This window comes from Triticum aestivum, chromosome 4A, assembly GCF_018294505.1.
Source record: "Triticum aestivum cultivar Chinese Spring chromosome 4A, IWGSC CS RefSeq v2.1, whole genome shotgun sequence".
Taxonomy (NCBI): domain Eukaryota; kingdom Viridiplantae; phylum Streptophyta; class Magnoliopsida; order Poales; family Poaceae; genus Triticum; species Triticum aestivum.
Genome location: NC_057803.1, coordinates 476,076,196 through 476,088,850, shown reverse-complemented (window position 1 = coordinate 476,088,850; position 12,655 = coordinate 476,076,196). Strand labels below are relative to the sequence as shown.

General features: G+C 42.3%; 1 protein-coding gene and 1 long non-coding RNA gene across 2 annotated transcripts; one reads left to right on the top strand and one right to left on the bottom strand.

Moving 5' to 3' along the window:
- Positions 1-402: 402 nt before the first annotated feature.
- On the top strand, positions 403-1,927 carry LOC123086468 (uncharacterized). The gene is made up of 2 exons (XR_006440898.1): positions 403-669; positions 1,567-1,927. It is a non-coding gene; the product is annotated as an uncharacterized lncRNA (long non-coding RNA).
- A 3,485-nt stretch (positions 1,928-5,412) lies between these two features.
- LOC123086467 (CBL-interacting protein kinase 15) lies at positions 5,413-8,180 on the bottom strand. The gene is made up of 2 exons (XM_044508233.1): positions 8,003-8,180; positions 5,413-7,250 (listed from the first exon to the last, which is right to left on the bottom strand). Exon 2 carries the CDS (start codon positions 6,953-6,955, stop codon positions 5,606-5,608), a length of 1,350 nt encoding a protein of 449 aa, XP_044364168.1. The 5' UTR covers positions 6,956-7,250; positions 8,003-8,180; the 3' UTR covers positions 5,413-5,605.
- Positions 8,181-12,655: the final 4,475 nt, after the last annotated feature.

Here is a 12,655-nt window from a genome sequence, read left to right as displayed (position 1 = left end):
CATGCTTTCAATCCCACGCCTATTGACTAATGATTGCTTCTTCAGGCATGGAAATCCCTGTGCTGACGGTGCTTGCAAATATTTTCAGCCATGGAATATGTGATGTAAGGTGCAGGGGAGTATGCGTGTCCCCATTGGCAGAGATCCCTGCTTTTGAAATTTTTCCGTTTAAAATTCAGATATGTCGAGTTAAGTAAAATTCAGTGGTGAAGAAGGTCTTACGATGTACAATTATTTTAGTGTAAATCTCCGTTGGAAAAAAAATCAGTTAGTAAAGAAGGAATACTTCATCCTTTTTGTTATAACAATGTTTATGATACTTTGTTGCAGAGAACAAAGGGGTTGTAAGATATATGGCATAACATGATAAAAAACAATGAAATCTTAGGTAAAGAGGTGAGACTCACATATATGTAGACTTATTTTCTTCCCTGTAGAACAATAGCTTTTGTTAGCTAAAGAGGTTAGACTCACATGAGTTACCTTTTGGCCATATTTTAATGACTTATATTATGCTGTGCTGTTCTCTTAGATATGCTTGCTGCTCCGGTATCAAGTGAAGATCTTGGTTCAATATGCTTGTCCAGCGCCTGAAGTATTTGGATGAACAGTATGTCAATGTCAACCTACATGATGATGACTTTTTCTACGCCGAGCATTGTGATCAAGGTATTTCTTTCTGCACACAGAAATTAAAATGTGTAGATGGATGAAAATGGAACATAAATTAAAATGTTATAGCTTGGAAAACACTTGTATGCACAAATAGTTTCTACTGGCTACCTCCATAAGTAGAGCACAAACCTTGGTTGATATGACATTAAACTGTTGGATGACAAAAACCAATAACTGGGATCCGTTGGAACAAGAAACTTCAACTTGTAATGCACATTCGCCATCAATTGATAATATGCCTGAGCATTAGGTTTATGTAAATTATATCATTAGGTATAATTTTTTGCTTACAAACATGCTCTGAACTGAGATGTGTCCATCTGCCTACAACACCAAGATCCATAGAGCAGACAGGCCAGAAGAAATAAGATTGACCTTTTTCCGGAGAAAAGAAAATGAATTGCGCTAAGTTGCAATGATATGTTGATGGGAGAAACTATTCATGACAAGTATCTCAAATATCCCAAATGTTAGTGTAGTTACACGTATTTCTTAGACCGTTGTTTATATGTTTGTAATGTGATATGTTAAGATATCGCAATTGTGGGTTGCATATTTTCCACGTGTAAGTTTAATTTGCATGTTCGACCATTAGCGTCACGATACTTATATGTAGCACATAATCTTTGTGAATAGAGGTATGCTAAAAGCTAAGGAGAGGGCTTATATCTTTGTGAATGCATCCATGTAGCTAGGCGATCAACGGAGAGTCGGGTAGAAGCATGTTGATGATATAGAATAGTCACAAGTATACTGTTTATTTAACAACAGTGCATAGTTAGCATGTATAATAGTCTTATACTGTAATATATATTATCTTACTTTTGTTGACATCTTTTGAGAAATTTAGTCACAACCATTCAAGAGCTTGTTCTGTAACTTTGTATGCAGATTTCAAAGAAATAAATCCCTGTTGTGGTGTGTGCATTATGATTATCCTTATACAGTGGGCACAACTACTTGCTGTCCGGATAAGCTTACTCCTTAATACTACTCTACATTTAGGAATGCAGTGAGTATGTGGTGTTTTCTTTTTCTGATGTGCAGAGTGGTGCAGTTGGATAGTTGTTCAAGATAATTTTGCCTGAAGTTTTGATATATTTTTATATTTTGATATAATGTGATCTGCCCAAAAAATAGACAAATATGAAAATTATATGGTCATTGGATGATCTGGTTAATTGTCATTCAAAGACATGAGATCAAAAGAATGTTTCCTTGATGTCCACTTTTAATGAGCTAATAATAATTATCTTTTGGCCTTGTTTTAGTTGAACCGTGCATTGTGCATTGCATTCGAGGTTATTAATTGTTTGGGATGAACATTCAATTTCTTTTCATGTCATTTCTTGATGATTAGTTCCATTGACACAAATAGTTTTTTTAGGGGACAAAAAAAGTCAACCAGACACACACTAGGTTTTTTAGGGGACTTGCTCTGCTGAACAACCAAACACACACTAGCTAGGGGACTCGCTCTGCTGAACAATCCGCTCTTTCATCACTGCAAGAAAGGAAGTCATGAGGCACTCTTTCGCGGTTGAGAAGAGACAAGCATTCTACATGCCTGCAATAGTTTCAACCCACAAGACATGAGGTCCATGTCATTGAAGCTGCAAGCAAGCATTTAACATGCAAACAAGCATTCCACATTGCCTGCAATAGCCCACAAGACATGAGGTACATGTCATTGAAGCTGCAAGCAAGCATTTCATATGCCTGCAATAGTTTCAACCCACAAGACACGAGCTCTCAGGGCCGCCGCCCCCAACATCTATTGCTCAAACAAACCTTGCACACTCAACCAGTATCGCTGGAGTAGTCGCCCGAGATGCCACTGTAGAGACGTGCGTTGCACGTGCATGCTTACTAGTAAAAGAAGGGGAAAATAGGTAAATCTAAAAGGACCGACAGCGGAAAACCGTCTATGCACCAACTAACCACTTGCGTGGTTATCATGTTTCCAGAAAAGGCGAGCGTAGCCATAAAGGTACACATCTACCTGTCGTCAGATGACAAAATTAATTCATTTAATTTCTTTTGGTTTGCGGCGATTCGTCGCATCAGGCATCTATCTATCATATGGTTGAAGGCATCAGGCAGGTATTAAGGACAAAGCATCTATGTTGGAAACCTGGGACATCAAGAGTTTATATAGTGGTATCTTTTACTAACAACTTGGCATAGCTGTGATTTGTTTGCTGAACCAAATTATTGTTATTTAACCTCTCAAATTGTTTGGACGGCTTGTTAGGAAAGTGAAGGGTTGGGTGTAAGGGTGTTGGATCTATCCTCTGCAGTGATAGGGACGATTTCTTTAAAAAAAACTCTGACAAGTGGAGTTTAGATACTCTGGATCAAACTTGTCTGCAAGTGCTCGGGTTAATCGAGAACTCTGCTTTCAGCGGTTTAATAAAAGGATAGTCTTTCCATAGTAATAAATATATTAATTATCTTTACGGTGTATTTGCAGTTTGTTCCCTACCAGTTACTATTTTCTATAATTCTAAAAAAAACTTACTCCGTACTATTTTGTACCACCATGTTGCATGCTGTGTACCTGTAATGCTACTTGTTCCAACGCTTATGAGCTGAGCTTTGATATTACTTTGAAGTCTTATCTCTGACATGTTGGATTACACCTGCTGAAGAATGTACAGAAAACAGTATACATCCTCTGTGCCCTATCCTTCCCTGTCTCTGAACTTCATTCTTCCTTCAGAGACAGGCCTTGATAGCTCAGGACTCACGAGTAGCAGCGCCTTGTTTCCAATTCACCTGTTCCCTACAAATTTGATCAAGCATATGTTTCAGGGACAGGGGAACCAATGTGGCGTCAAGCACAGTTAATCAGCATCAACTGGGCATCTAAAACATTGATGCTTAATGCTCTCGGGGTTGCGACAAAGAGAACACTTCTTTCTTAAAAGATTACTCTTTTGGTTCATAGGATAGAATTATCATAGGAATAGGAATTTTGTAGGAAATGAGATGGCATGTATCTCAAATCCTATGAGTAGGAATAGGAAACGAGATGTCATTTGGTTGACACCAAAGGAATTTTTTCATTGAGTCTAGGCTCATTTTTATTTTTCTGTAAAATGTGGAGGATAGGAACCAATCCTATGTAGGAATAGGAATCTATTCCTATGAACCAAAGGGCTCTAAAGGAAAAAATCCTATAAAATTCCTATCCTCTAAAATTCCTATGAAATTCCTCCAAATCAAAGGAGGCCTATATCTTTCGTGAGATGATAACACCTAAACTTCCATCTAGAACTTCGCCGAAACCTTACACCATCATGAGATTTCTCAGTATCTTCCAAGATAATGAATGTACTGAAAAATCCTTACCGGTAGAGATGTTCCAAACCAACCTGTCGTCATCATAAGATATCTCACTATCATCACGTTGCTGACTAATCTTCAATCAAGCATCACACCAGATTATACATCTTCAGGTGCATAGCAAAAAAATAAATAAATAATCAACTAAAGCAAAAATAAAGTTATAGCATGTCAGCCATGCAAACTATTTATCCGCATTCGCGTACATCGTGTCCGTAGAAAATGAACTATTCTGTTTTTCTTGTTTATCTGCTCATAAAAATGAAATCAGTCTAAGCATTGTATTTGGTAGGTACAAATATACTCATACAGAGATAAAGTTCAATTATTGCAAATTAACCTGCCATCGATTTACCAAATATCCTACAAAGTTCCAACTAACAAAACCGATACAAATATGTAAATCTTCAAATTAGCAAGTTGTAATAGCAAGATTTTCATAAAGTAAATATCCATGTCGTCAGATTACAATTTCAATCCGTAGCAAGATTTTCTTTCGGATCTGCGGCAATGCATCGCAGCAGGCATCAATCATGGATCAGGGCATCAGGCATCAAGGACAGAAGCATATATGTTGGATACCTAGGACATAAAGAGTTTATCCTTCAACGACTTTGAGAAATCTATGATTGGTTAGCTCAATCAAATCAGTAATTTTACTGTTGAATTTTTTGGATGGTTGATTAGGAAAGTGAAAAGAAACACTTGGATGTTGGACCTATCCCCTGTGATAGTGACAATTTCTTTAATTTACTCACAGTGGAGTTCAGATATTTTCTAGATCGAACCTGCCAGCAAGTGAATTTATACGCTCGGTATTTATTTTCTTTACCGATAACTTCACTTTCTGTTGTTTAATAAGAGGATACCCCTCTTTAGTAAAATTCTATTATTTCGCTTTCTCGGTGAAGCTGCAGCTCTCTGCAAATTGTTGGCACCACTTGTTGATTTTCTACTTTTCGGATCAGACTGAATAGGCACCACTTGTTGATTTTCTACTTCCTTAGTCTGTGCATTGGTTATTGAGTATGACCGCTGAGCAACCTCTGTTAATATGAAAATTCTTCCAAAATCTGGAAAGAAATTTCCATGGGACATATTCAGCTCCCGATAAGTAATAAACATTAAACTAGATGATGGGAGAGCCATCTCTCCAGAGGACTTTCTGAAGATTATCTTACCCAAATTACAACTCACATCATGAAAAAAACTGAACAGTTGTAGGTTTCTTCCAGAGATGGCAAATCACAAAATGTTCAAGTGCTGGCTAATACGTCGTATGTTTTGAGAAATGTGTTTATGGAGGTGTAGTGGGAGCTTTCTACTGTAAATGCTTGGCATAGCATTTAATTTCACCCAAAATGAGCATTATGACAGGACAGTGACAAGTTGACAGCAACTAAACAGGAACAACCTTTATTATGCATTTCAACTTCTCAACAATGCCTCGAACAGAATGCCTCACCTCATGTAGGAAAAAATATATTTTGTACAAAGAACACACGCATGTAAAATAGGATCGTTCCAGCTGAAAACTGGACGAATTCGCAGAACCAAAACTAAATACTCAAGATTCCAAAACCTACTCTAGCTGCTGGTGGTGGTCATCTCCGTGCCAGGCCCAGACTATGTCCTTCAGCGCTGGCCGGATGTCCTCCAATAGCTCCCGGTACTCCAGTGGATCACCACTTGTTTGTTTCATCTCAATGAGGTGGTGGGAAGGTGTGATCTCGAAGATCTCCATGTCTAACTGAACAGCACCATTCCTTCCTTCCTTCCTCGCTTGCATCTTCACCACGCCATTGTCCTTCTTCCTTACCCTGAGATTCAGCGCTTTCGCAACATATTCCAGCTTCGAGATGATGGTTGAAGCAGGCTTGTCTGAAGTGAACCTTGTCTCCTTTCTGCAGTCCTCTTGGATGAATAGGCCGGACAGGTCAAACCCCGTGGAGAAGGAGATGATCTCAAAGGCATTTAAGTTTGTCACCATCAGGGGCTTCACATCTTCATGAGTGTTCTTCCTTGGCCTCACACCAGCTGTAGGAGGAGCATTTGTGGTGACGTTCTCACTGGGAGTTCTCTCCTTCACTGCAAGGGTTCCCCTTGGACCTTTCCGGAACCAGGTAGACTCTTTTATCTTCTGGATAGATGCCCTGGTGCTTGGATTGGGGTCCAGAATCTTGAACAAGAGCTTCTGGAGTTTGTGTGAGAACCAGCTGGGGCACCTGAAATCTCCTTGCTCAATCTTCCGGTACATGTCCATCAAGTTGGAACCATGGAAAGGGAGATAACCAGCAACAAGAACAAAAAGGATAACACCACAAGACCAGATATCTGATTTCGCACCATCATAACCTGTCTTGCTGATGACCTCCGGAGCTACATATGCGGGTGTTCCGCAGGTGGTGTGCAGCAAGCCATCTTGCCTCTTTGACTCTGAAAGTGCGCTCAATCCAAAATCCGAGACCTTAAGGTTCTCATTCTCATCCAGGAGCAGGTTCTCCAGCTTGAGATCCCGGTGATACACGCCTTGGCTGTGGCAGTAATCCACTGCACTGATGAGCTGCTGGAAATACTTATGTGCAGCACCCTCTGTGAGCTTGCCACTCTTTGCAACCTTGTCAAAGAGCTCACCGCCTTTCACATACTCCATGACAAAGTATATTTTGTTTCGTGTCGCCATGACCTCATGAAGCTGAACAATGTTCTTGTGTGCCACCAACCGCATGGTTGTGACCTCACGCCTGATTTGCTCCGAGAGCCCAACCTTGAGCACCTTCTCCTTGTCCAGCATCTTTATGGCGACGCTTCGGTTCGACTCTAGGCTCCTTGCATAGTGTACCTTGCCAAATGTTCCTTTCCCCAACAATCTTCCCAGCTCGTACCGCTCCATTAGAATCTTCCCTCTGTTTGCCATGACTTCAAGTTGCATAAAACCACAGCCTATATTGCGGCTATAATTCAAATGGACTGCAGCACTTCAACCATCCTCTCCAAGGTAGTCTTGATCCACTACGATGAACAACACTCTCATGTCTTTCTCTCGACGGAGTCTAGATGGTGCAGAGCTGATGCAAACAAGATGGTTGCTCACATAAAGAGTCGACCAACTCAGCTCCTGTGGAGAAGAGGCAATCTCCTTTATTGCGCAGGTGAAATTTCTTCTAAGCAAGCACATCTTTCAGCATTCCCCGAGGCTTTGAGTGCTTGTTCTGTGTTGGAGTTCTCTGCAAATAAGAAAAGAAATCTTCAGATTCTGCAATTGGAAATTCAAAATATACCCTTGTATGGATTACTGAAGAAATAACAAAACATTTATTGGTTGGCTTAACAACTGGAGCATACAGAAGAATGGTGAAACAAATTTGATTATTGCATAATCTTTAGAGGAAACAAATCTGACGGGATCAGGCACATGGTGGTCGGTGGTTTATATGAAGGAAAAAACATTTGTTCTGTGCAGACGGCAAACTAGAAACAGCAGAAAACGTATCTGTAATTCTTATTAATTTTACTTTAGAATCAACAAGGCTGCATACTTGTGCATCCAGTTGAGAATGTAAACAGAGGTATGCAGAAAAGTCAGGGTTGAGGAGCAACTCGGTGGTACATCGTAGAAACATAACACCGTCAACAAATTCATGAAGAAAAGTGGCCAAACATGTTTGATTTTGCAGAGAACCGGGCCATTCCTCCAATCCTAAAACTAAGAGCATAACAACTTGCAAATACCCAGATCCATCCAACCGCAGGAATGCACCGCCGTACTCGGCTGAACGCAGCCTCGCCGACAATTAAAAGGCCGTAAATTTGGCTCATATATGCCCAAACTCTGATGGACGGGAAAGAATTGCTTCTCCAGTGATTCGCCCTTGGCAAAACTGAAGAAGACGCACAAACTAGCCAACAAGGATGCCTACATCGACGGCTCGCATTGAGGCTGAACGGAATCAAAGAACGGGGAGGGGATTTTGCGTACCTTCCGGCGCCGCCAAGAGGGGAGGCTCCGGATCCAAGCCGGGACCTCGAGGCAGTTCTCTCTCTGTGTCTGTGCCTCTGTGTGAGCTGCTGGAGTTTTGTTTTGGTGTGTGTGCTTGTGGAGGAGGAGGCCGCTCTTCTTATATAAAGCGGAGCAGAGCCAGAGCAGGGGAGGAGCCGCCGGAGGGAAGGGGGAGTGAGGAGAAGAAGCTAGTGGATTTGACCAAGATGCCCCCGGTGCGTTTCCTGGGCACCGCATCGCAGAGGGGCATATTCGTGGTAGAGTGGTACAAAACGTATCATTGTGTCTTCATGATTAGGAGAGAGGAGAATTGTGCTCGTACGACCCGTGATGTCATATTAGGTAGCACGTATTTATAAGAACGTCCTTATAGAAATTGAAAAGCACATTCAAATCTTTGGGGTACCGAAGCCTTCTTCCTCTTGCATCCATTGGTGGCGCACCGTGAGCAAAGTTCGTTGTTGTTTCTGGGTCTCTGTCTCAAGGGAGAAAACTTGTTTAAACATAGAAGCTTGTGGAAGCAATGGTTGAGGAATCATCAATGTAGACCTGAAGATGCTGGTGACCACAATCAGCGTAGCAAATCGTTGGCCAGGAGAAGAAAATGTAATATAGGGCTTGTATAACAATGTAGGTCTGGTCAGACGGAGTCGGGAAACACAACTCTCCGACGCTCTCCGACGAGGACAAAGCTGACTAACCTTCATCGATCAGAACTGGAGCCGAAGGACCAAGACGGAATCGGAGGGAACGGTCTAATTTAGATTTTCGGTGTGCTCAAGCTTTCCCTATTACTCCCTCCATTCCTTTATATTAGGTGCATTTGTTTTTTGATAAAATTTCACAATATAAGGTGCATTTGTTCTAATTCCTCGTAATTCCGTTATTGACCCTCCAAAAAAGGAAAGTATCTCTCACCTGATTGCATGTATCTCTCCTTGTAGAGAAAAAAGGAAACTATATCTCTCCCGATTGCATGTATTTGTTTCTTTCCTAGCTGAAATGATTTACTTGCCGGTAATAAATGAATTGGAAAGGGTAATTTCATCCTAAATTGTCTATAATTATGTACCTTGGTCATCGTGCCAAGAATAATACACCTTACATAAAAGAATGGAGGGTGTAAAAATGCAAATGTTGGTCGATGTTTTGCTTGTTTAAAGGTTGGCCAACATTATTGTCGTCCTTCTCTCTCTAGATCCTCATGTCGTTCCACCGATAAGGTTGGTGGTTATCCTCGCCTATGTATGATGCTCATGTGGTGTGTGTGTGGGGGGGGGGGGGTTGCATGTCTGTCACTTAGGTAAGGTTAGGTTTTGATTTCATGTTGGCAACCACATTTGAGCGATGGCGTCAACGGTGTTGAGAAGGCAGTGGGTGAGCGTCATCGTCGGGCATGTGCTCTGGAGCGCTGGCAGGTTTGGTTGTCAGCTTGTTACCGGCAGCCTCATCTTGTGTGTAGGTTTTCCCCACATGCGGGCGATCACATGCTAGGTCATTGATTCCTGCCTATGATGCTATTATGACCATCAGAACAGATCAAGCACGCGCCCCCGCCTGAAAGGATCGAAACGGACCTAGAGGGGTGAATATTTCAACTACAAATTTTACTAAGGTGAGATAAACAACATATATGAAGTTTGCAAGGTCAAGGGACCAATGTAATAACACAAGTAAATGAGCTAGTGTTAGAGTTAATCAAAGACCACAAAGACGAAGTGAAGGAAATATGCCCTAGAGGCAATAATAAAGTTATTAGTTATTTCCTTATATCATGATAAATGTTTATTATTCATGCTAGAATTGTATTAACCGGAAACATAATACATGTGTGAATACATAGACAAACAGATTGTCACTAGTATGCCTCTACTTGACTAGCTCGTTGATCAAAGATGGTTATGTTTCCTAACCATATACATGAGTTGTCATTTGATTAACAGGGTCACATCATTAGGAGAATGATGTGATTGACATGACCCATTCCGTTAGCTTAGCACCCGATCGTTTAGTATGTTGCTATTGCTTTCTTCATGACTTATACATGTTCCTATGACTATGCGATTATGCAACCCCCGTTTACCGGAGGAACACTTTGTGTGCTACCAAACGTCAAAACATAACTGGGGTGATTATAAAGGTGCTCTACAGGTGTCTCCAAAGGTATTTGTTGGGTTGGCGTATTTCGAGATTAGGATTTCTCACTCTGATTGTCGGAGAGGTATCTCTGGGCCCTCTCGGTAATGCACATCACTTAAGCCTTGCAAGCATTGCAACTAATGAGTTAGTTGCGGGATGATGTATTACAGAACGAGTAAAGAGACTCGCCGGTAACGAGATTGAACTAGGTATTGAGATACCGACGATCGAATCTCGGGCAAGTAACATACCGATGATAAAGGGAACAACGTATGTTGTTATGCGGTTTGACCGATAAAGATCTTCGTAGAATATGTAGGAGCCAATATGAGCATCCAGGTTCCGCTATTGGTTATTGACCGGAGACGTGTCTCGGTCATGTCTACATGGTTCTCGAACCCGTAGGGTCCGCACGCTTAACGTTACGATGACATTTATATTATGAGTTTATATGTTTTGATGTACTGAAGGTAGTTCGGAGTCCCAGATGTGATCACGGACATGACGAGGAGTCTCGAAATGGTCGAGACATGAAGATTGATATATTGGAAGCCTATGTTTGGATATCGGAAGTGTTCCGCGTGAAATCGAGATTTTACCGGAGTACCGGGAGGTTACCGGAACCCCCCGGGAGGTAAATGGGCCTTAGTGGGCCTTTACGGAGAAGAGGAGAGGCGGCCAGGGCTGGGCCGCGCGCCCCTCCCCCTAGTCCGAATAGGACAAGGAGAGGGGGGCGGCGCCCCCCTTTCCTTCTCTCCCTCCTCTTTCCCCCTCCCGAATCCTATTCCAACTAGGAAAAGGGGGGGAGTCCTACTCCCGGTGGGAGTAGGACTCCTCCTGGCGCGCCCTCTCCCTGGCCGGCCGCACCCCCCTTTCTCCTTTATATACAGAGGCAGGGGGCACCCCATAGACACAACAATTGATCAAGTTGATCTTTTAGCCGTGTGCAGTGCCCCCTCCACCATAGTCCACCTCGATAATACTATAGCGGTGCTTAGGCGAAGCCCTGCGTCGGTAGAACATCAACATCGTCACCACGCTGTCGTGCTGACAAAACTTTCCCTCAACACTCGGCTGGATCGGAGTTCGAGGGACGTCATCGGACTGAACGTGTGCTGAAATCGGAGGTGCCGTACGTTCGGTACTTGATCGGTCGGATCGTGAAGACGTACGACTACATCAACCGCGTTGTGCTAACGCTTCCGCTTTTGGTCTACGAGGGTACGTGGAGAACACTCTCCCCTCTCGTTGCTGTGCATCACCATGATCTTGCGTGTGCGTAGGAATTTTTTTGAAATTACTACGTTCCCCAACAGTGGCATCTGAGCCAGGTTTTATGCGTAGATGTCTTATGCACGAGTAGAACACAAGTGAGTTGTGGGCGATATAAGTCATACTGCTTACCAGCATGTCATACTTTGGTTCGGCGGTATTGTTGGATGAAGCGGTCCGGACCGACATTACGCGTACGCTTACACGAGACTGGTTCTACCGACGTGCTTTGCACAAAGGTGGCTGGCGGGTGTCAGTTTCTCCAACTTTAGTTGAACCAAGTGTGGCTACGCCCGGTCCTTTCGAAGGTTAAAACAGCACCAACTTGACAAACTATCGTTGTGGTTTTGATGCGTAGGTAAGAACGGTTCTTGCTAAAGCCCATAGCAGCCACGTAAAACTTGCAACAACAAAGTAGAGGACGTCTAACTTGTTTTTGCAGGGCATGTTGTGATGTGATATGGTCAAGACATGATGCTAAATTTTATTGTATGAGATGATCATGTTTTGTAACAGAGTTATCAGCAACTGGCAGGAGCCATATGGTTGTCACTTTATTGTATGCAATGCAATCGCCCTGTAATGCTTTACTTTATCACTAAATGGTAGCGATAGTCGTGGAAGCATAAGTTTGGCGAGATGACAACGATGCTACGATGGAGATCAAGGTGTCGCGTCGGTGACGATGGTGATCATGACGGTGCTTCAGAGATGGAGATCACAAGCACAAGATGATGATGGCCATATCATATCACTTATATTGATTGCATGTGATGTTTATCTTTTATGCATCTTATCTTGCTTTGATTGACGGTAGCATTATAAGATGATCTCTCACTAAATTTCAAGATAAAAAGTGTTCTCCCTGAGTATGCACCGTTGCCAAAGTTCGTCGTGCCCAGACACCACATGATGATCGGGTGTGATAAGCTCTACGTCCATCTACAATTGGTGCAAGCCAGTTTTGCACACGCAGAATACTCAGGTTAAACTTGACGAGCCTAGCATATGCAGATATGGCCTCGGAACACTGAGACCGAAAGGTCGAGCGTGAATCATATAGTAGATATGATCAACATAGTGATGTTCACCATTGAAAACTACTCCATTTTACGTGATGATCGGTTATGGTTTAGTTGATTTGGATCACGTGATCACTTAGAAGATTAGAGGGATGTCTTTCTAAGTGGGAGTACTTAAGTAATATGATTAATTGAACTT